The sequence below is a fragment of the Anser brachyrhynchus genome (assembly GCF_964034855.1).
Source record: "Anser brachyrhynchus genome assembly, chromosome: 3".
Lineage (NCBI taxonomy): Eukaryota > Metazoa > Chordata > Aves > Anseriformes > Anatidae > Anser > Anser brachyrhynchus.
This window is the reverse complement of record NC_137696.1, coordinates 24,848,337-24,872,720: the sequence shown is the minus strand read 5'-3', so window position 1 is coordinate 24,872,720 and position 24,384 is coordinate 24,848,337. Positions and strand designations below refer to the sequence as shown.

At 35.6% G+C, this 24,384-nt stretch overlaps 1 protein-coding gene across 3 annotated transcripts in view; it reads left to right on the top strand.

Moving 5' to 3' along the window:
* The window catches only part of USH2A (usherin), a 419,834-nt gene that overhangs the window by 157,986 nt on the left and 237,464 nt on the right, over positions 1-24,384 (top strand). Inside the window, exons 22-29 of one of the 3 annotated variants that reach the window (XM_080585038.1) lie at positions 5,212-5,342; positions 11,987-12,113; positions 12,506-12,607; positions 14,155-14,343; positions 14,794-14,924; positions 19,583-19,856; positions 23,308-23,511; positions 23,644-23,724. In XM_080585038.1, coding sequence (XP_080441164.1) covers positions 5,212-5,342; positions 11,987-12,113; positions 12,506-12,607; positions 14,155-14,343; positions 14,794-14,924; positions 19,583-19,856; positions 23,308-23,511; positions 23,644-23,724 — 1,239 coding nt within the window. Of the gene's footprint in view, positions 1-5,211; positions 5,343-11,986; positions 12,114-12,505; positions 12,608-14,154; positions 14,344-14,793; positions 14,925-18,235; positions 19,857-23,307; positions 23,512-23,643; positions 23,725-24,384 lie in introns of those variants that run through there. The other 2 variants (XM_080585039.1, XM_080585040.1) reach the window with 2 other exon arrangements.

Below are 24,384 nucleotides of genomic sequence, written 5' to 3'. Positions count from 1 at the left end.
TTCCTCGTAAGGGGGTGTCGAGAGGCAGGAGACCTTTTCTCCATTAACACCAGTGACAGGACCCGCGGGAACGGGGTTAAGCTGAGGCAGGGGAAATTTAGGCTCGACATCAGGAGGGGGTTCTTCACAGAGAGGGTGGTTGCACACTGGAACAGGCTCCCCAGGGAAGTGGTCACTGCACCGAGCCTGTCTGAATTTAAGAAGAGATTGGACTGTGCACTTAGTCACATGGTCTGAACTTTTGGGTAGACCTGTGCGGTATCAAGAGTTGGACTTGATGATCCTTAAGGGTCCCTTCCAACTCAGGATATTCTATGATTCTATGATTCTATATGTTTTGTAGAATCATAGAATGGTTTCAATTGGAAGGGACCTTAAAGACCATCCGGTTCCAACCCCCTGCCATTGCAGGGACACCTCCGTCCAGACCAGGCTGCCCAAAGCCACATCCAGCCTAGCCTTTGAAACACTTCCAGGGATGGGGCATCCAAATCTTCTCTGGGCAACCCGTTCCAGTGCCTCACCACCCCCACAGTAAATAATTTCTTCCTAATGTCTAATCTAAATCTACCCTCTTTGTTTAAAGCCATTACTCCATGTCCTGTCACTTCACTCTCTGATAAAGAGTCCCTCCCCAGCTTATCTGTAGGCCCCCTTTAAATATCAGAAGGCTGCTGTAAGTTCTCTGTCTATATGGCTGTTCTTGACAGTTTTGGACAGGTTTGCTTATGCATTTTTATATAGTTTTTTGTGAAGTGGCATGGGACTGTTGAGCCTTGTAGCAGCTTCTAAGTATTTGTTGCATATAAGAACTTGTATATATTGGCTCTTTTGAGCTGGACGCCAAACATCCAGTTGTAGAGAAAGGTACATTACAGGTGCTTTAGCTGAGTACATAGGACAGAAATGAATGTAATTTAATTATAACTAAAGCTATTCTGACAGCTTCTCCAGTTGTGGCTGTAATTTCAAATGGATTTAAGATTTTATTTGAATGATGTACATGGGTGTTTAATTTGTACTAGTGAATTTTTTTTATTTTATTTTTTTACCTCAGAAATGATAACAGCATCTTGTGAACCAGTCATTTTTGTTGCATAAAGAGGCATATTAAGTGAATTCTTCAGTTGCAATTCAAGATTCAGTTGATTAAAAATACATTTGTATTGTGCCCCACAGCTGGTCATGTTTTACACCCAATATTTTATACCGAGGCTGAGATGCAGTTTCTGTATGTGACAAATTACAGAAGTAATTGTAATATCATTGTTTCATTTAATTTCAATTATGTTTATGTTTATATTTATCTATTATATTAAACATTAAAATTAAGGCTTTAGAAATGCATACCGAAGACAAGTCTTTGAGAAACTTTCTTGCAAAATCTATCCCCCAAAATAATGGGAAGTTTTACTGATGATCCATTGTGGTTTTCAAGTTCTTTGGAACTTCACATTTTCAAATGAAAGCTTTCTGTGGTCAGGTTGAGGAAGACCAATTTTCAATGCTCAGTGTCGATAAGGTGGAAAAATTACTGAAACTGAATGACATACTGACATACCCTTAGATATTAGGAGTCTTGAACAGGATTTCCAGCTTTGGACTTCACACTCAAAATGAAACAACCTGGACTGGAGAAATGTTTTCAGACTTTTTTTTTTTAATTAGGATACTTCTGATAAAAGTATTGATTTCATAAGTTTTTATATTCCATTGAAAAACAGGCTTTAAAATAATCCAGTCATGTTTAAGATACGTTTCTTCAAATTCTTCTCCTGTGCTGTGGTGTTTTTTACAGCTGGCATATTTTTTTCCTCAAACCAAGGGTCTGCAAAGTTTGCAGAATTTAGTCAGTGAGACACCAGCTTGCATAGTATTTGATTTCTCTATTTTACTCACTTCTAGAAATAGAGGAAAGTACTAATAGAAGGCATAGAAGTACTTAGAGATTATATGAACTTCCTTATCTCACGAGAAACTCCAAAGATACCTGAATTTCAAGGAGTAAAAATTCTGAATTCTGCAATAGGTGACAAATAAAGTTAGAAGAATTTGCTTTATATGAATGAAAATTAAGATTTCTGACTCATAAAAATTTATAAGAAACAATGGCAGTTCTATAGGTGGGAATTCAGGTTTTGTAAGCCTCTTCTTCAATATCCAAAGGAGAAAGAGTGCTCCTGTATATCATTTAAAAACTTCAAGAACTACTGCAACTTTACTGTTATGACCCATATAATTCATTTTTTCTAACACTCGATATTATAAAATATTGGTGTTTTTATGGAAACTCAGTTATGTCCTTTGTAGATGTCCTTCTGAATTAGGTGTAAGGAAGCATCTTTTGGTCTTCCGAAATGTCTTTTGCAGATTGACAAAAATACTGGCAGCTTGTTAAATTAGCTGTGCTTTCCAGTGTGGGATTATAGGCCGGCCATCAGTCAGCCCTTACAGCAGATGATGATACTGATAGAACCCCAAAGAACAGCAGTAGTGATTTCTGAGCCAGGCAAAGCTACAATCCCTCTCTTTTCCTTACGTACGGATACTGTTTATTTATTTATTTTATTTTTATTATTTAATTTGCTTGGTGTTAGTTGCACACAATTGATCTTGTAGGCATTTTAATAGCATGACTGATTTTCATTTTCTAAGAGAGAATGTTTCATGTGTGTGAGAAGGCACTTGTTTATTGTGAGGGTGGCAGAGCACTGGAATGGGTTGCACAGAGAGGTTGTAGAGTCTCCGTCTCTGGAGATATTCAAAACCCTCCTGGATGCCATCCTGTGCAATGTGCTCTAGGTGATCCTGCTCGGCAGGGGAGGGTAGACTAAATGATTTTCAGAGGTCCCTTCCAACGTCAACCATTCTGTGATTCTGTGTGCATGATATTGTATTACATAAATTACATAAATGTGCTTAAGAAATAGGGTCAAAGGATATTTTTTATGGGTATAGATAATTAACAAGCATGATCTACAATGAATGTGCATCAGAATTATATATATAAATTTATATTTATATTTGTAATAGATGTTGTCTATAAAAACAATTTTCATCATTTGCCATTTTCTGCCTGGCAAAAATGGTGAAATGTGTGTGAAAAGACCAAGCAGTATGATAGTTCAGTAAATGCCAATAGACTACACTGTTCTGTAAAAAGCATTTTACACAGAAATGTCATGGAATTGTATAGTTTATGAATGAAGTAGCGTTACTGGAACATTTCTGGATATAGTAGAGAGGTGTTTTTTTTTCCTCCTCTCACTAGCGCTTTCACTGCTTTCTTCCAAGTCACCCAACAACTTCATGATTTTACAAGACAATATTTTCTTTTTACCATGAATGAGCACTAGAAATTTTGCTCTATCTTTTTCCACCTATCCCTTGCTGAAATGGAAAGAGAGAAAGGAATCACGCTCTAGCAGGATGGATTTGATTGGGAATTTGAGAAACATTTGCTTCCACTTTGTTCTGGAGATGTCGATATTGTGACAACTGTGGGATGAGGGGTGAAAAAAAAGGGATAAGAAATAAGTTTGTATAAAGTGGTGAGAGAGAAATATGGAAATAAATGGACCAGGTGGATAAATAAAGATATAGCATGAAGATGATACAGTTAGAACCATTTTTATATCATGGTACACACTGTATTTTGATCTTGTCAGATAAATAAAGGGCTCTGCAAGGAGATGTCTTTGTGTTAACACTAACTCCAGGGAGTTAGCAGACTCTTTATGGTACTTATCTGATTTGTAGCAGCTCTTGGTTATTTTCCTATCTGTTCAATAAAGGGGTGGATCTTAAATTTTGCTAAATAATTCTGTGCTGCATCACAGGCTGATCACCTGCCTAGTTGCATTTGGAATCTATAGTCAGTTTTACCTTACCATTGCTGTTCAAAATTGTTGTTTATTTATAAGAATATATATGGATTGTGAGATAAAACTGTAATGTAATGTAGAAAATATATGGAGTATATCACCCAGTATTCACTAAAGGAATTATTCCAGTGTTTCTTTAAATGTAGAATGTATGTTCCATATTATACTTTTGAAGTTGAGACAAAAAGATAGATGTTTCTATTGCTGCCTTTCTGTTTCCCTATGCAAAAAAAATAGTGGAGTAAAAGCACAGATCACTCCTCCACCCTACACTGTCTGGTTTTGTACATTAGAAAAATTGTGCCACAATGGGCCTATGGTTTTGTAGTTTTCTGATTTGTTTCTGTCAGATGATTTTCCAGGAGATAGCTTAAAAAGGAAGGCATTATAGTCATAAAAGGTTGGTGGCTATCCAAAACTTGTTTATTCATAGCTGTCCTTTTCAAAACGGGATACATCATTTATAAGTTCTTTCATTAATGTGTCCTTAGGTTGTTACTGAGAAAGTTTATACTGTGGACAGCAATATGTAGGAGCTGTTTAATTAGCTTATTTTTCTTTTTTTTTTTTTTTTGGTATTTTATTTGTAGGAAAAAAAAAAGAATAATTGTTTTATTCTATGCCACTTGAATGAAATTTCATGTGTTGAGATAACATTTTATCAGGAGCCAAATGGAGACTATTGATAATGATCTGGAAAGTTCTTAATTAAGCATAGTTCATCAATTATTCCTTGGGATATTCCCAATTTTTATTAAAGCTTTTTCTTTTCCAGGTGTTATTTGTGCACTTAGGTGCCATCATGTATAAATATACAAAGAAATACATAGATACATGTATCTTGGAACCAAAAAAAACTTTATTCTTAGAAACACTTCAGTTTAGTAACCTCATTCCTTCTTTACTGATAGAAATGTTAGGGTGCATGTTGAAATCAAAATGTAAAATTTCCTGTTCTTCAAATATTAGAATAAGATTCTAAGAATAAGATTCTAATATTTAGAATAAGATTCTAATATTTGATTCTAATATTTGAATTATATTTTCTTAAGAAAGCATGAGTCGTGGTTATATCTTTTTATTTTTTTTACCGATGAGTAAGAGCTCTGAAATCATTGAAGTTTCTCTCAAAGATTGATTCAGTCTGGATTATGAGAATTTCTCCTACAATGACTAACAGAGGTTTTAGGTAGACAAAACTTCCATACCAAGCTTTTAGTTTGTCATTTTACTGCTGGTTTTAAGTCAACTTTTGTTTGTAATTACACTGTCAAAACAGATAAAAATAATTTTTGGTATTAACTGTCTGCTTGCTTTTTCTAACCAGGTATTAAAGTGAAATTTAGAACCCAGGAACCTGATGGTTTAATTTTTTTCTCTGCATCACCTGGGAATCAAGAGGAATATATTGCACTTCAACTGAGGAGTGGGCGTCCTTACTTTCTCTTTGATCCACAGGTACACCAAAAAACAAGATTCTTTACCTACTTATCTATTTATTTATTTAAAATGGTTCAAGTTAACTGGCTCTTCAGAGCCCTTAGTTAACTGGAGATTTTGGGGAAAGAAACATTAAAACACTAAAGTCTTTCTCCTTTTTTGTTACATTTACCACAATTCACAGCTTTATTTTTGCTTTTTTTTTTTTTTTGGCCAGTACCATCAAACATCACTACAACTTAAAGTAGCAATATATCAAACAGCTAGAAAGAACAAGTTTTTGAATTAGTAAATAAAGGTTTTATATTTTTTAGTCATTCATTCCTAAGCCTCCTATCTTGAGACTGTCTTTCCCTACTGACTTCTTATTGCTATCAATGTGATGGAAGTAGTCTCTGACTTCCAGCAATAATGACTAGAGCAAAGACAAAAGAAATCAGAGAAATATAAAATAAATTCTACAAAAATTAAAAATAAGATCACATTCCTTGCATTTCTATTTGGGTATTTTCTGTTTTCTGTGTACTACAAAAGTGTATCTTCTCATGAATAATTACAAAGTTGGTTATATTTCATAAATCATAGAATCTGTGAGCAATTATGAGATTTTTCTAATGATACTGACAGAATTTGCTATCATATGTATCCATTTACATGCGCCATTTCTGTAGAGTTACAGCTGCTCCAGTGTTGCTGGAGGGCTGGGTCACTTTATCACCCACATCTTCAGTCATGCCTAATTATGTGGTTGGCATTGTGTCTATTGCTCCAGGAGTTGAATAGAAACGTTTAACAGTATAAAAAGGTGTGGATTTAGAGATGTTACAGTCCACTTTGCTTCCTGAGCTGACATGGAACAGGCACTGGTGCTCCATGAACATGCAGAAGCGGTGTGCAGCAATAAACCTTTTCTTCAGAAACGGACAATCTGTAGAGGAGGCATGGTGCTGCCCGAAGGCTAGTGTGAGATGGATGTCGTGACAGGGAGCCAATGGATTGGAGAGAGCCTAAAACTAAATCTGTATTCATCTTTCATATTTTAAGCATGTCTTTTATGGTGGCTATAGCATTCTTAAGAATGAATGAAAGATGGAACTAAAACTGTTGGGCAATGGCTTTATGCAGACTACTTAGTTCTGGTTTGAGAGTGATGATCAGATCTGAATTTTTAGTTTCTTATGTCCATCCATCTTCTAGAGCATATCTCCTTTTTTTCCTGTTCTCCTTTCTATGGGACTGCCTTCTGTCTTGCTGGTTTACTTCTTCCTACTCGGAAGGATAGACTGATGGTGCTGTGGTCTCCAGTGCTGGGATTGGCAAAGGGTGGAGGAAGCACTTGGGGATGCCTTTTTTTTACCCACAGAGGAGCTTAGAATTGGATCTGAATTTTTGTTATCTTGTCCTGTGCTTTCTGCTCTCACTTGTAATTTCTCTGAAAATGTTTTCTCACGAAACTGGTTCTTTGGGCCAGTGCTGTCTTCCCTTCTCTGACAGTTCTGGGTTTCAGCATTTCTGACACCAATTCAAGCTGCTTCTATGGTTTGCTGAGCTCAGCCTGTAGCTGATTTGTCACTTGAGATGAGCCACTTCCGAGAGCTTCCTGTTTTTACATAAGGGAGAATCACTGCTAATGCCTCTACTGCTTCCAGATTTGTTTTTGTACCATCCTCTTGGGGAACAGTTAAAACATGTATTCTTCATGGAAATGAGGAAGAGATGTCTGTGAACGCTTTCCTTTGAAACAGATGAAGAGACAGAGGAAGGGAGCTCATTTCCAAGGTCTTATCAAAAGGACTGTAGAGGTCAGTCTTCTACTGACATATTTGTACTGGAGTTTTAGTACTGTAATTTTGTCATGTATTACTGTGGTAGTGTCCAAAGTTTTCTTTTTGGATTAGGATTGAATTATAGTTGGTGTTGTAGGAGCACAAATACATCAAACTTTATTCTCATGCATTTAGGTCCCATAATGGTTGCTTTACAGCCTTCTGGAAATGACAGTTCCAATTAGCCACATGGGGTCTTTCCACAGTGCATGAACAAGTCTGGTCTCTAACGGTTCCAGGAAGATCTGCGATAAGGAGTTCTTTCTCCTCGTTTGCTATGTAACTAGTGGCAAATACTGAGAGAAAAGGCAAGGAATTTCTATGCTCGAGGATTCAAACTAGATTCACAAAGGGCATTTAAACACCTAAATCTTGGTAATTTCATAACTTTGTCTCAGTTCTTTAGCCTCTTTTCTCTACTTGGATTTATAGTTACAAACCTAGATATAGCCAAGAAAGACCTTTTCCTTATAGTTATGGTAGTGCATATATACTGACAGGAAGAACGCATAAAGGTCCCTGGCTTTCTTGTGCTTAATTCTTCCTCTCCACTGAATCTGTGCAGCGTTCAGGAAGAATGCCATGATTGCCTTGTTCAAAGATACTAGTGCATTCCTATTGCTACTGAAGACATGGTGTAGTCTTTTCTGTGACTGCATCAAATTGACACCTTGTAGTGATCCTATGGCCAATTAATGCAACCAAGGTTTTCTCTGTCATTGACAACTAATGGGTTCCTAGGTAGCAGTGAAAATTCTTTTTCATGTTTTGTATTATTAAACCTAATTCCGTTTCAGTGTGCCAGCCCTTAACATTCTTGTTGCAAGGATATTCAAATCTTTCTACATATTAATGAAGTCTTTCAAGTTTGCGTCCTCAGCAAGTTTCATGGGATAACCCTGCTTTTTAAGCTGCAGCCCTCTAGGAAATAATAGTGATTGAACCTTGTGAATTTTATTAAATAACCTTCCTCCAACTCAGTTGTTCCTTTCTCAATATAACTGACTGTTGTCATCTCTTCTGCCATCTTCCTGTCCATGCAACAAGCCTCTGTAGCTTCTTGAATGTAAGTAACTGCTTACTATTATTTGCTATTCCTATTGTATGATGTCAGATATCACGTTCCATAGCAATTCTCATTCCTTCATTTGTGTATCGCTGTTTGCATTAGAATGCAAATGTTTTAATTGCTTCTTATCAACATCATGAGGTTTCTTAACCAGGTTATATGCATCTTTTTCTCTAATTACAGTCATGACATATATGATAAACATTTATGGCCCTACCTTTGTACACTTCTATTAAAAAGTACAAAAATTCTTTTGATGACATCCATGTCTGCTGTTTTTTATCTATAGCAGTTTGGTGTAATAGTCTGTGCTCCATTACGGCTGTGCCCTGTCACAGGTTAATTATCTTTACCCCGAGTCCCTTTCAGCATTCTTGTATGTATCTTTGCTCATGATAAGCAGTGCATTCTCTCTTCACTGTATGTGCTCCAGGGATAGTCCCGCCAACTCTTCTTAGTGGGAAATTTTCAGAAGCCTAACTTGTTCTTCCCTAAGTGTGAATTTCAAGTATTTGTCCTGTCTATTCATACTTCTCTGAACTTTATGTACACTATCGTTCATCTAATCTGACCATCTGTTTTGTCTTTCTTTTATGTTGTCTGTTTGCTCTTCTCCTTTCTTATTCCTTTGTTGTCATTCTTTGTTGGCTTCTACTCATTTTCCAGGAGGCATGAGTTTCTTTTCTAACTGATCCCTACCTTGGTCTTGTCTGCATAGTTACATTGTTCCACAGACCGTCCTCTAAGCTTGGTGCTTCTGCAAACCTTCAGCTGTCTGTGGAGTTTCTTCTCATCATAATTTCTTTAAACCTACCGCTGAATTTATAGTTGTGTTTCACAAGCTGCAGGTAATTTGTTCCTTTTTTTTTCTTCTTCCCCAGAGAAGCACTGAATATGTTATACAAAGTGAAATCACTAACAGTGGAAATTTAATGCTAATCTGAAATACGTTTTTCCTAGTGATTTAGGACAGTCTTCTGAAGAGAGTGTATCAGGATTCCTCTCCCAGTATGGAGGAAATTTAATCCAGCTCTTCTTTTAGAAGATGATCTATTTACTAAATTTGCCAGCAAAAAGAGGAATACGAGTTTCTTTTCTTATTTCCTGTTCAAAGTGGTAGATGGAGTCTGAGGATGAGCTGTTATTCAAGGAAAAAAAGGAAGATCGAGAATACCTAGCTATGAATCCTAACTGTGTCTTGCTGCCTGGCACTGGCAAAACTTCAGTACTCATTTACTTTCTCTCTGGTAGGAATTTGACCATTGAAAAAACCCGACTGGCAGAATTCTGTTTATGTTACGACTTTGCCACCTAGCCAGTATTTTTGAGAATCCATATTTGTGATCTTGTTTTTTTGTGTACATGTTTTCATGAATGTAAACATCAGCATGAAGAGCCACAGAGATTCCAATTTATTTATATACTACTGAGAGCTGCTAAAAATTAAGACTTACTGTATGGCTCAGCAAAATAATCCAGATTTGGTTCCCTATTTGTGTCAAAATGCATAACCCGCCATTTCACAACAGGATATTTGAGTATTATCGCAGAGTTACCCAGGTGGTTCTCAATAAAATGTCAGAGACCTTCAATGCAGTGCATTCTGAATCCTGAACACAGTCTTTTTTTCTTCCTTTTTTTTTTTCTTCTTCCTGAAATTAAGCACAGGTTAGCACATATGGTTGTGTGGTCCCAGATTGAAATGATCACAAATAAATGTGGTTTCTAATGTATAAAACTATTAATGCTCTAGACTGTTGCCAAACATAATATGAAGAACCACTTATTCAGGCACCTGATCTTTAGAATGCAGCATCGTTTGTAACAATTTTAACGCTAACTAAGTACACTTTGATGAGACAGCATTTAATAAAATGCTCATTAATTTCATCATTAGCAAGGGTATGCTAAGAAGTAAGCCAGTTTCTTATGTCACGCCCAATTAGCATCCCATGCTAGTAATCCCATTAGTATTGTTGAATTCACTAATGGAAAAACTAATGGGCATGCTACCAGGGCACATTAATTGGGCATGACACCAGTTCTGGTTTTAATTATTAAACTACGATAATGAAATGTGTGTTTGTAAAATATTAAAATGTTGAAACAGAAGAGAAGACAATAAAAAATAGTACATGAAAGAGTGCATATTAGAATGATTAGAACGTAAGGATATATAACTTTGTATTGTTATCATGGGATGGAGGATTGCTGTACAAACTGTCTTAATACCAAGCCATTGGCTGAATGGAGTGGGAAACATGCTGTAAATGTTCACGGAAAGTACTTTCTTCTGTAATTACGTACATATGTACATATCTTATGTATTTTCATATATAGGATACATGGTGAGTTCACGATTAAAAATGTATAATAAAATACATGCAGTATTTATAAATGTATGTGATGACAAGCGATTTCTCTTAGATGCACGTCACTTCAAAGGCACAATACTTTTCAACAACGCCTTTAAAATATTAATACAATCAGTGATTATTTTTATTAACAGGTTTTCTTCATATGCATAACTCTAAAGTCCTTGTGCCAGAAAGAGTACTAGATGATCTGAGAAAAAAAATAAAATAAAGAAAAATCTGAGCTTTGGAAAAAGATTTGGAAAATGTTTAGAAATTGTTTTTGTTAAGCTTGTCAAGCTATGAAATAACTACAAAGATTGCAGTTCTTTAATATCATATAGTGCCTGTGCAACATAATGCTTTTATGTGGTTACCTGGTACATAGAACAAATTTATTTTGTGAATTCAACTGAATAACACTGAGTTACCATGTGGTTAAAGTACGATATAAAGTTCTGAGAGAATATTACTGAGATTACTGGGAAGATTGAACACATTTTGGATGTGAATCCCAGGAAAATTCTTGAAATTAAGTAAATTCAAATATTGATTAAAAAAAATATGCATTGTTTTGATGGTTTACAGCCTTGAGATTTGGTTTGACATCTGCATCTGTTATTTTCCTCTTACTCAGCAATCCAGAAAAGATTTTTCTGTGTTTTGTCACGGTCATCTCTATATTCAGCCCCTTATGTCATTATATATTTTTTTGTTTTAATAAAACCAGGGAAAAAAATTAAAACCACTTTTACAGTCTGTATGTGTACAAGCTTGTACTGTAAAAGCATCCTCATTAATTACCTTCTAGATTATTTTTTTTCTGAATCTCATGGTATGACCTTTTTCTTCATAAATGTACTATACCCTCCCACCCAAAACTTCAGTTCCTTTTGATACCAGGTTAACAGAGATGACACGCTTCTTCATACATCACTACAAATGCTCCTCTGTTCTGAGTCACTTCCAATAGACAGGCTCTGCAGTCAACAATCCTAATGTGAAGGTGCTTTCTCTGAACTGAACAGCACATTGAATCATATCCATCAAATATACAACCATAGCAATCCATGAAGTAGTTAAATAGAAACTTCATTAAAGAAAAAATCAGAAATCTGTGTGACATTACCCTCAATATTTGTCTCATCCTTGTTTTTATCATGGGAATGACACAGGGTTTTCTGTTTTTGATAGAAACTGGACTGGATCCTTCACTCCTTATGTATTTGAGGAGATTAATTTGGTGGGGGAATCAGTTATAAATATCATTCAGTATTCCAAAAGAAGCTACACAGAAGACCTTTGTCTTTATTTTCTGGATGTTAATATACCACAGTGGTATGAAGAGTTAAGGTATAAATCTAAATCTTACTACCTTCCTGTTCTAACTTGGATTCTCCTGTTAATAAAAAGGGATCTGCAGTAGCAGTCACACCAACTAATGATGGTGGAAAAGAGTACAATGATAACAGTTGGCACCAAATAATTGCTACAAGAATTCAAGCTCTGGGAAACATCACAGTGGATGGGCAGTACACAGGTAATCAATCCAGATTTGCTTCATTATTTTGGTACTACTTGGGTTGTTGCTCACTTGCTTACTTTCTCACTACTTGTGTGCATCCATACAACAAAAAATTCACTCAGTTTTTTAACAAAATAGCTACTCTTTTGTCAATGCATCTGAAGTATGTGTCTGCTGTGAATCTGATAACGTAATACTAGGAATGAGAAGTCTGCTTTTTTATGCTCGTGAATGTATGATTGTGTTGATGCTCTTTTGTGAAATAGAATTGTAAATATTTCCAGGATATGTATGGGGAAATATTAGGAAATGTTCTACATTAGCATCTTTTATCCAATGTCAATATTCCATTGAGCTGAAAATCTGCTGAAAGTATAAACACAAGAATCTTGACCAATTTTGTTTAGGTTCTTCCTTAGCTGCTAGTGGCAGTACCATTATTGGAGAGAACACTGGAGTTTTTGTTGGAGGAATTCCACAGGGTTATTCTATTGTAAGAAGGGATGTAGGTGAGTATGACTGTGGTCTATGTAATATGGTGTACCCGGAATCCTAGACAGTGGCACTGACTTAACTGCCTTTGCAGTAGTGTGGGCTGTATTGACATTGTGCCAGGAACATGAGGACCATACTTAATTGCATAATCATTTACATAATTATTTGGTAAAAAATAAGCCTATACAATTTGTTTACTTCTACATGTTTGGGATAGAATGAAATATCTGTATATCTGTTTTAATCAGCGATGAAGCAATGTTACATCTAATAAGGTCTGTGTACATTTTAATGAATTATATAACTACAGAATTATAGAACTATGTCTGCAAGCAAGTTGTTGTGTAGGTGAAACTTATGTGTGTGTTTTATGTTCTAGATTCCAAAGTTATTTTCCAAAAATGCATGAAAATTGTTTTTACTAGCTTAAACACAAGTTTGTGCATCCCACCTGGTTGCAGAAATAGAATGTACTAGCCCTTTTTAGAGTGAGTTAGGATCCTTCAGGGACTGTTGCATTGTATTTAGTGGTGTATGAATATATCTGTATTCTACAGCTGTATTTGTGTGGAGCTAGATCATAGCTGGCTTCCACAGAATCAACAGACATATGTCTTCATATATAAACTTAGCCTATATGCCAAGAGTATAGTCTACCAACAGATAACTGGTACTTTTTAGTTCATAAAAAACAAGGATACAGTCAGCTGTTCTCAGTGTATTCGTATCCAGATTTACATTTTTTCATATAAATCTGAAAGCCAAACTGTTCATTAAGTTTGCATTCCCAACAGTGATAAAGACATGAAATTTAATCGATGACTTGCACTGAGGTATATAATATAACTATATACTATAATACAACTTCCTCTTTACCTTCTTTACTTCAGGTTACTAAACCCACAAATATGTGCATGTGTTCTTCTAAAAACTTTAGTTCATAAAATTATCGAGGATGTCTTCCTTAAAAACCTCAGCTAAATAATAAAAATGAGATTAAATATCATTCAAGAGAATACTATCTACTATCTACAAAACCAGATTTATACTTTTGTCTCCAGTAAAGAAAAAGAGACAGAAGTCATGCATGAGTGTTTTTTTTTTATCCAAACAAGGAAATAAGAACTTCCTGATGGATCTTCTAGAAGTGTATTCACCTGTCTAAGCTTTTGCAACATTGCTTTTTCCTATTTAGCAGATGCATGCCTTTCTTCAAAATAGCGCCTTTTTTTTTTTTTTAAGAGAGAATAAGCCTAAAATCTTTCCTTGGAATCTTCATGGAGTAGTTATATTCTGTTGAGCTGAAGTCACCTGTATGCAATAACTCAACAAGTTTAAAATTTTCTAGCTATGTGGTAGTAGCTGCTGTCCTTAGTGACTAGATGCATTCATAAATCTGAATTAAGTTTGGAGACAGATTTAGTGATATATGATAATGATAGTGGTTATCAATTCACACATGCACATATGTGATAGGGTGAATGTGTATAAAACATGTGCATTCATCCCTATGCTTAGTTGCAGGTGATTGGCTTTAATAAATGATTTTCCTTTTCTTCAGGGATGAAGACGATAATCCAGAAAGGATTTGTGGGGTGTCTCAGTGACTTTTTTTTGAAAAAAATGCATACACCTTATGAAAATTGGGAATCTTTGAACTGGCAGGATGCTGAAGAGCAAAACAATGTCTATCATATTTGGGAAGGGTGCCCCATTGTCCTATCAGAAGGAGCACATTTTCTTGGCAAAGGTAATTTGCTGTACAGTGTAGTAGCCATGTATATTCTTGCAACCTAAAAGGGAGTCATACTGAAAGTATTACAGTGATCTGATTTTCAAAGCAGTTTTAGTTATATAGTATTATTTTTAAATGCTTTAAACTTGCTTTCATGGAGAGGAGGTGCTGCTCTAACTGCAGGTAGATTTTTTTTTTAGAAAGTCAGATGTCCATAATATATCAAAAAATGCCAGGTCTCACATTGTAGCAAGATGTTAGGACATTGCACCAGTTTGGTTTGTTACAATAAATTACGGAGAAGTGTCATTTACAAAGCTGAGTGAAAGCTATAAACGTTAGTCTTGAAACCTCTGAGATCTTCATGTCCAATCAGAAAGTAGCATATAGATTTCTGTTTTTTGTTTCATGAGCCTATTATTTCTGTATTTGATTAACTTATTCATGTATTTACTTTCTTTCAAGGCTTCCTAGAATTGCATTCAGATGTTTTCAGTGGCGGACAGGAATTTGAGATCTCCTTCAAATTCAGAACAGATCAACTGAATGGATTGCTTTTGTTTGTTTACAATAAAGATGGCCCAGATTATCTTGCAGTAAGTTTAGAAATCAGTACAAATAACTGTATTCAGGTATGATCATTGAGTTTTGCGTACTAAGATACACCCAGCAGATAAGTTACCCATGTTATTTATAATAAGAAAAATATCAGTATATGAAAAAGCAGAATTATTCTCTTTGCTGGGTTAGAAGTGAATAAAAAGTAGAATAAGAGACTTGTATTAAAAGAGTTCTCTTCATTCTTGGTTCATTTATAATCAATAAGATTTATTCATTTTGATTTAAAATATGAGAATTGCCATACAGACTGAAATTAGTGGTCCAGTTTAATACCATCTCACTTCTTTCACTGTTTTTTCAAAACTGTTGAGGAAGCTGCAAAAGTCCTGTATTAGGCAAATCTGTGAGAGATGCCTATGAACTTTCATTTTGTCTCTGTTAAATAAGACTGTTTTATGCTTAGGACTTTGGTTAAGGTTGAATATGTTTGTTGCAGTTTTTCAAACTCTTTGTACTGACTACATGGTTCTGTTTTCATATTTTTCTTCTTCCAAGGATTTTGAATATAATTAGACTGTGGTCACCACTGCATAGTGGGTCAACTATAGTTATTAGTTGCACCAACTAGCAGCTATTACAGAGGATTACATTGAAAGTAATATTTCTTTTTAGTAGATCCAAGAAGCAATCATTTACACATAGAGATTTTTGAGTCTATTGTTATTCTTTATAACCTGACCTGCCCTTTCCATTTCTATTTTATTTTATTTGTTTATTTATTACTTTGCAGCTGTTTTGCTAATGGCTTGTCACGTCAAAGCCTGTTTTATTGTATGGCATTATATCTAATGTGCTCTTTCTTTTAAACTTCTGACATAAAGCATATAAATATATTTTTCTCCTTTTCAGGTCAGCTATAACTTACTCTGTATTTACTTTTTATATTACTTTTTCAGCAGATGTTTTTTTCCTGGATTTTGAATTCTCCTAGACCTGATTGCTTCCTCCTTTTCAAGCAGCCTTGGTTCAGAAATTATAATGAGTTGCAATAGCAAGTCTTTTTAATTACATGCTATTGCTTTAGTTTGTCCTTAAGTAATGACCAGAGTCATGGGCTAGTAGCATAAGATGCTATATACACTATTGTCCCACACTAAAAAGACTAGTATGTATGTAATTCATGGTACAGGGGCACTATTTACTTGAACAGTATTCACAGGGACAAATGTGGGGCTTGGGTTCTTCTGGAGATTCTTGTGGCATGTGGTCCTTGTTTCCTTCCTCTTGCTCTGTGAAAGACTAACAGAAATATGAGAAAAGCTCTGGCTATAAAACAGAGGGGACTTAGTAAATTTAAAGTGTAGTCAAAAGCACAATGTAGACAAAACACTTTTGTTTTGTACTCATACTGCCAGATTTTTGCCAGTTTTATATTTATATTATTTTTAACACCAAAAATTGTGGTTAGTTTTCATAGCATTTTTTCTAAACCAAGTAAAAATTTTTTAATGTCCCTTTACACCTGACTGGGACATCTCCATAACCTTGCGATGAGGAATTTTAGAGAGGATGAGTATATGCATGCTTTTCCAACCCTTGCAGCTTTGTGTTCTGCACATACATAATGATGACAGAAGGTTTTTCCGTACACTTGAGCTCACAAAAAAAGGTTAATAGGAAGTGAAAATGAGGTGTGTAGCATGTTGCGCATGAGCTACGATGTCTTTGTTAGGAGCTTTGGTCAGGAGACACTTGCACTGCAAAACAGATTAGAAGCTATACCACTTATCCTGAGCACAACGTATGATGGTATTCCCTGACCCATCCCTTTGCATAGATCACAGCTCTCTTATTAGCTTTATAGTTTTGGAATGACTGTAGCTAGACACATGGCTGCCTGCTACCAAACTGCCAAAGAGTCTCTCTTGTCTTCTGGCCAAGACAAAATTATGTCCTAGAAAGGTGCTCTGTGTAAAGGTCATTTCTTCCACGAGTTCCAAGCCCTGAGATAATTCACTGAAGTTAGAGAGGTCAGTCTGATTCTCTTTGGATCCAGACATAATAATTTTGAGCAAACTATGAACAGATAAAGTAGTATGAATTGCTCGCTCTTGCTCTGGCATGTGTCTCCCCGTGAAAACAAGAAAAACAAAAACAACAAAACTCTAATATCTAACTGTGATTTTTTCTGTTACAACTTGTGTGTTGCCTCTCATCCTTTCACTATGTATATCTGAGAAGAATCTGGGTCTGTCTTCTCTATATCCTTCCACAAGGTAGTTGAACAGAGGTGAAAGTTCTCATCACACCTACTCTTAAGACTGAATAAATCTTTTCATATGTCATGTACTCCAACACTGAGCAACTTGGTGCCCTTCCACTCAATTTACTCCAGTGTGTCAATATATCTTCCTTGGACCCACTGACTACCCTCTTTCTAATACAGCCCAGTGCCTGGTTGATCTTCATCATTTCGAGGGTACACTGCTGACCAGTGTTCAATTTGTAATCAACCTGGACCCTCCAAGTCATTTTCTTCAAAGCTGCTTTTTATTGCCTAAAAGATCAGCTGCAGCCTCTTTACTATCACCTGCAAACTTCCTAAGAGTACATTCATTCCACTTCCCAGATCATTAATACATTTTTTAAACAGAATTGGTCCCAGTATCAATACCTGAGAGATGTCACGAGTAACCAGCTGCTTGTTGAACATGCCAGCATGCCTGTGGAAACTCTCCTTGCACTTTGTGTCCTTTTCCATATCCTGTCTGAGCTTTGGCTTTCCTGATTCCAACACTGCATGCTCAAATTAAGAATTGTGTGTAGAGGAACAGTATCATTGCAAGTTGCAGTGATGCTTAATATCTGTACTCCAAATTCTAAAAAGTATGCTTTTAACCACTGAACTGAGAACCTGTTCAGGTTTGGGGTTTTGGTGTAATGCTCTTAGAATGATCTTAATTTGTCTCTGGTGAGAGATGGTAACTAACATGTCCATCGGGAGAATGAGATGATCTTCATGTATTTATGGTTTAACATCATAATGTATATATATATGTATATATATAGAGGATAAATTAACAGTCAAGCATTTTTAAAGTGGTCTCAGAATTTTATCAAAAACAAAGAGTTCATGAGATGTTTTTCTAAACCTTTGCTTGGTACCAGAGATGACGTGTAAATGCCAGATGTATCCAGGACTTTTTTTTTTTTTTTTTTAATCTTCATCATGCAGAACAGTTCAAACTGAACAGTGGTCTTCTAGCTGTTCTTGAGCACTCTAAATGTCAGTCCAGGTCATTACAAAAAGCACAAGCATCAATCTCTGCCTGCTTTCTGCTTTCAGACTATCAAACTGAGTAAATTGGAAGAGGGGATGTGCTGAGTCGATCACCCCATGTTGATCAGCATGTCTTCTCTCCAGCCGCTAGGTCTGGCAGACTTGTTGGTGTACTGCTGTAGTCATGGAGCTGAAACACTTTCTTCCCACCAGGACAGCGTGATCCATGTTATTTCTCATCAGTGAAAAAAAATGACGACTTGTCCAATGGACTGCTTTTACAAGCTATAGTATCAATACTGATGCCATGATTTCACCCGTATTTTAGCGACCTAAGCTATGAAGGGCTGTTTACGCATTGAAATGGGAAAAGCTGTGGTCCCAAAGAAGCAAATAGACAGGCAAAACCCTTGACTTCACAAAAGTCTTGTGAGCAAGCAGTCAGTGTGCAATTTGGAACAGGATAAACATTGCCAGGGGCATCTCAAGTACTGAGTTCTTTCATATACTGGAGTCCCTGTTAAGAAAATACAATCTGATTATGAATACTGCAATATTAATGTTACCAGAAACCTAAATATGTCAGCTTGTCAATACTGGTAATAAGCATTTATATTATTTTTTTAGTTTTTATTTACTTAAGAATTTGTCATGAAAGAAAAAATGCCTTTTTGTGAGCTTGTCCATACTTTTCAACCACAAGTTCATCATCAGAATGTTTAGTGCTCTATACCTGCCCATTTACACTCTCACCCCACTTGCATTCAATTCAGTTAGGATAAAAAGTTTTGCAGCAAAGCATTTGGAAACTTCTACAGTAAAAATTTAAGTAAAATGTGTTTCTATTAGAAAACTGGCACATTAATCTCAAAAAGCACATACAAAAACAATTATTTTCTTACAAGATTTAGGAGAATGAGGATGAAATACAGAATCAATGTACGCTGGAGAAATTTGAAATTGAGTTCACCAGCCAATTAAAAAGAGCTTAATCAGGTCTGACATTTCATTTCCTTATTATCTTCTTACATTCTTCCCAAAAATGAATTGATAGATAAAATGCTGTTTTCTCATTCTCAAAAAAAAAAAAAAACGAAAACAGTCCTGATTCATTGTCTTTTCTTTTTACTTAGTTACATTAGTGACAAATCAGTTGTCAAAAAAAAACCCCACAACAAACAAACAAAAAAACACACAGAATATGTGTTCCTACATTTTGAATTTAACTGGTGCACTGCATTTAGCGTGGTTTGTGCAAACAATTTTACTTGAATTTCTGCTATCCTGAAGATAAAAATATCATTACCATTTTAAAAGTTGCTTTATTTTTAAAATATCTGCAGTGTACTCATCTTTTATTGTTCTGTATGTGACATCTTTTTCAAAATATTTTCTCTGTTTTAAAATCTATAGATTGAACTGAAAAGTGGAATATTAAACGTCTTGTTAAAAACGGGCACTGTCTTTACACAAGTGGATCTCTGGTTAGGACTGTCTTATTGTGATGGAAAGTGGAAGAAAGTAACTGTGAACAAGGAGGGCTCTGTAGTTTCAGCAAGTATGGATGAACTGAGAGAGCAGATACTGGAACCCCATGTTCAGCAACTAAAAGTAAACTCACCTATCTACATAGGAGGAATCCCCCCTGAGATTCAGAGTTTTTATAAAGAGCTGGGGCCAGAACAAGGTAAGGTGACACCAAGAGCAACTTAAGTTTTTCAAAAACTAGCACCATGTGCAAGGTTGTTGGTGGACGCTCTGCTCATAGTATAAATTCATGAATATGTAACATTTATCAACACTAGCAGAGAAGTAATTCATCCTCCCATCCATTGCTATTTTAACTGCAGTTATCCATAGACATTCAGCTTAATTTACCCCTTTGTAATGCTATCCTTTTGTAATGCTATCAAATCTTTCCACGCTAGTGATAGGTGGAGCAATCCAAGTCATAAGAGAGAAGAAATTGGAGAATAGCAAATGGTTATCTGAGATACCCGACCAGAAGAGCTCAGATCACTCTCAGAGAAAGCCAGTTCCGATCAACTTGTTTCACTTGATCAGCTTGTCATGTTAGTCACAGATCTGGAATACAAAACCAATGGAACAGAGTACAAACAGCTTAAACCATTGTAGTGAGGCTGGATGCTGGCACACGTAGCAAACAGTAAGGGCTTATTAGTCCTTTTGCAAACAATACTGATTATGGTCTAAAAAAAATAGTATAAAATCCTGAATTTGGATTTTGGCTATGTTACCTGGTGATCTTTTTCACATTACCAAGAGGAAGGGAGACGTCCACTGTGACCCTTTTGCTCTGGGATAGGTCACATTTATAGGAAAAAGAGAAAAGCATTATTTATAGTCTGCACCTAAGGATTGAATGTATGAAATGTAGTCAAAAAGCTGCCTAAAAATTACCCATTTACTGTTTGGGTGTGTATTTTTGTTACTTATGATGCTATTCATCAGTCCTGGTGTATTTTTCGGATACAATGAGCAAACAAGTTGCAGTCAGTGAGTGTTTAGTGGGGAACCTATTAAATAACTTTACACATTAAATGCATGCATTCAAGTAAGCTCTGCAGAGCTTCATAGAAGCCTTGTGAATTCACAGCTACAGAAAGGACTGAATCAAATCAAAGCACTAACGTTCACAGCTCAAAAATATTGTTTTAAATATTCTTCCAGCTGTAGGTATCAAACATTTTATAATCTTCCTCCAGGTTCCATATGCACAATTTTAATGGCCCAAAAGAGCTACCAAGTCATAGCCTGACAATGTTGCCTCATAGCAGATGGTATGGCCTTGTCAGTGAATGCATTCTTAGTTCCTGCAGCAAAGAGATCTGTGAACAAAGAATCTAGGGCAAAATAACATCTAAAGTAAATGCCTGAAGTGAATATTCAGGCACATCAATTAACGTTACTTTTTCCACCATGCCTGCCCAGCACACTGCAAAAGAAGATGGCAGCAGTAAATTTGGTTTTAGAACTTCCGATGACAAAAATATTTTTGTGTTCCTAAATGAAGATTTAGATGAGCAAGATTAGGCATCCACATATTAAAATTTAGGCTTAAGTGCATATTTTTAACTTATGTCTGACCCTGTCACATTCTCAAATATAGCCTGTCAGTTTCTATCAGTGTGACCAATCAGAATGATATTGGTAATGGCAAGATTGAGCAAAAAGAAAGGAGGTAAGGTTGAAACAGGACATAGGTCCACAGGATGTTAGGGCACACAGTCCAGAAAGTATTGACATCTGTGTTTTGCTTTTCTCTAATGTGAATTTCAAATAAGCTTGTGTTACTAGACTGTTATAATTAGTAGAAAACATGCTATAAACACTACATACTTAATATACTTTTTGCTTAATACTTTTTATTTCAATTTTGCTTTATACAACTCCCTAAAACATAGAGTTTTGAAACGTACTTTTATTTAGGAATATAATGATATATTGGTATGATAAATGGAATATGGAGACTTTCACAGGTTAATAAATATTTACCAAAAGTTTTCTCAATTAATGGCTGCTTGGTAGTAAATTTTGAATAAATGCATGTTGTTTTCTTCACCTCAAGCAAGGGATAAATATCCTCCCCCCCCCCCCCCCCCCCCCCCACACCTATACGTCACTTACTTTAAGAAATTTCAGCTAGAGGCTGTGGGCCTTTGCATGACACATCACATGTAGTCCTGAGAAGTCACTGTGGAGGGGAGCTGGCAGGAAAGTCTGTGAGAATTTGTACTGTGATTATTTATTCTGCAGCTTCCTGAGCATAAACAAAAAACTATTTGGCTGACATCAGTCAGAAGTCTATAAATAGTGATAAATGCATCTAGAATGATCCTAAGGAAAAAAAAAAAAAAAAAAAAAGGATTAAAATAGGTTATATAGTATGCATCCCAATCACAAATAAAGCAATGGTTCATTTTGTCTAATTATTAAGATGCTTGTGGAGACTGGGATTAATTCTTTCCTCTGCCACAGACTCAGAAACCAACCAAATCTCTGTGGAGTAGGAGTTGAGCTTAAATTAAGATGTGTCTATTTAAAAGAGCAATATCTCTAAATTCCCAGCATGGTGGAGGCGGAAGGTGTTTTATAGGCTTATTCAAAATAGGTATCCACCTTCAATGCCACTTCCCTTTTCCATGAACTATGCATGAATATTGGATTCTTAACTCAGGTGGCTAAGTGTGAATACTGCTTTCATCTTCCATCTTGTAGAAATAAAGGCTATAAAAGTACAAAAGATATAAATATAATGCTTGCACAAAGCTGAAAAAGAGCACTGATCTGCGAGAGACTGATTTTTAATTTGCAAAGTTAATACAAAAATGAATTAAGTCTTCAGTTTGGTTACTGTTTCCATTGGTTTTACATTAACCATTGACCGCTGAACTTTACCCAGATCTGAGAAATAGTTTACATCAATGTATTAATTTCTTTATAAATTATGTCATAGAAATATAAGGAAACTTGAAGAACTGCACCCTGAAATTTTGTGATTTTGTTTTTGCAAATAACTAATTTAACATATTTATAATATTGGTAAAAATGTAACACACACACTGAAACGTAAATGTACACCTATATACAAATAAATATAAAAGTTACTTAATTTTTTCAAGTAAACAAACAGTTTGGGGGTTATGTTTTCAGAATATGTTTGCAAGCAGTATACCAGATATACCTGTATTACAATAATCTGATATACCTCTGTCATCTCTTTGGTATGTTTTAAATCTACATATCCTCAGTTTGAGGAGAATGTATCAACAAAAACATCAGCAAGCAACAGAAAGCTGATTTTCAAATTCAGAATCACTTTTATGGTAATAATTTTAAAGGCAGAAGGGATGAAGCAGAAAAGAAATATTTTTTCATGGGATGGAACTGATAACAATGAAAGTACAGTTCAGTAAGGCAGGAATTCCACACTAGAATACCAGTGATTTTTACTAGCATTAGTGTCTTGACAGGAGGGACAGAATTCTCATGTTGGAAGTTAACATTTTCACATTACAGTCTTTAATGCTGAAGATATAGATTTGAAAGGAACAAAAATGACTCTTAATTAATGACTGAGGCTCTTTATGTGATACTAATCCCTTACTGTTTGCTAGGTTTCGGTGGTTGCATGAAGGATGTTAAATTTACACGAGGTGCTGTCGTTAACTTGGCATCTGTGTCCAGCAGTGCTGTCAGAGTCAATCTGGATGGATGCCTATCAACTGACAGTGCTGTTAACTGCAGGGGAAATGACTCCATCCTAGTATACCGAGGAAAAGAGCAGAGTGTTTATGAGAATGGTCTACAACCATTTACAGGTAACACATCGGTTCCTTAAACAAAATACATAATTTTTATTTTGTTCTGTATTAATGTGTTACCATGTTCAGTCTTTTTTTTTTTTTTTTTTTCTTTTTCTCCCCTTTTATGTTTCTCTGTTTTCTTTGAAGAATACCTTTACCGGGTGGTTGCCTCAAATGAAGGAGGATCAGTATCTAGTGTATGGACCCGCGTTCGTACAAGAGAGTCAGGTAAATACAGTTTTAAGGCTTACTTATAACTTTTTTTTTTCATATGCTACCTAATCTATCTAATGTTAGGTTAGAGGAAATCCCACCACAACAATTTTGAGCAGTCTAAGTTGCATAGTATTTCTAAAGGGACTAAAACTGCTTGATGCTTTGGATAGGTAGCAAGTGACTGTCTCATTTCAGCTATAATGTGTTCAGGCAAAAAATTTCCATATATAATTCCAAGTCTTTTCCAAATACATATTGTATTATGCAATTGTATGAGAGCAAGGAATGTGAAATAATTGAATTGCATTAAATGAATAAGAAGAGACATGCATCTAGGCACATTGATACGTGCATATCCAAACTCACATTATGGAAGTCTGCTAGAGGAAGTAAATTTCCTATTTTTCCTATGTATAACCAAGTGATACAAAATCAAGTGCAGAGAAAGGAGATAGCGGGATAGCAGGAGCAAGCTGTGGAGGATGAGAAGCCATGTAGTTAGTGAGAAGAGGGTCTAGTACAAGCTTTTATTTACGTTGCCTGCACATGGCTATGCTGCTCATTGCTGTTGAATGATGAGAGTGGGGGAAGGATTCTTTTTACAAGTAACCTGTACGTTGTGTGTGAAAATACAGTAATATTTAACAGAAAAGCAGCATGTGCCTTGTGGAA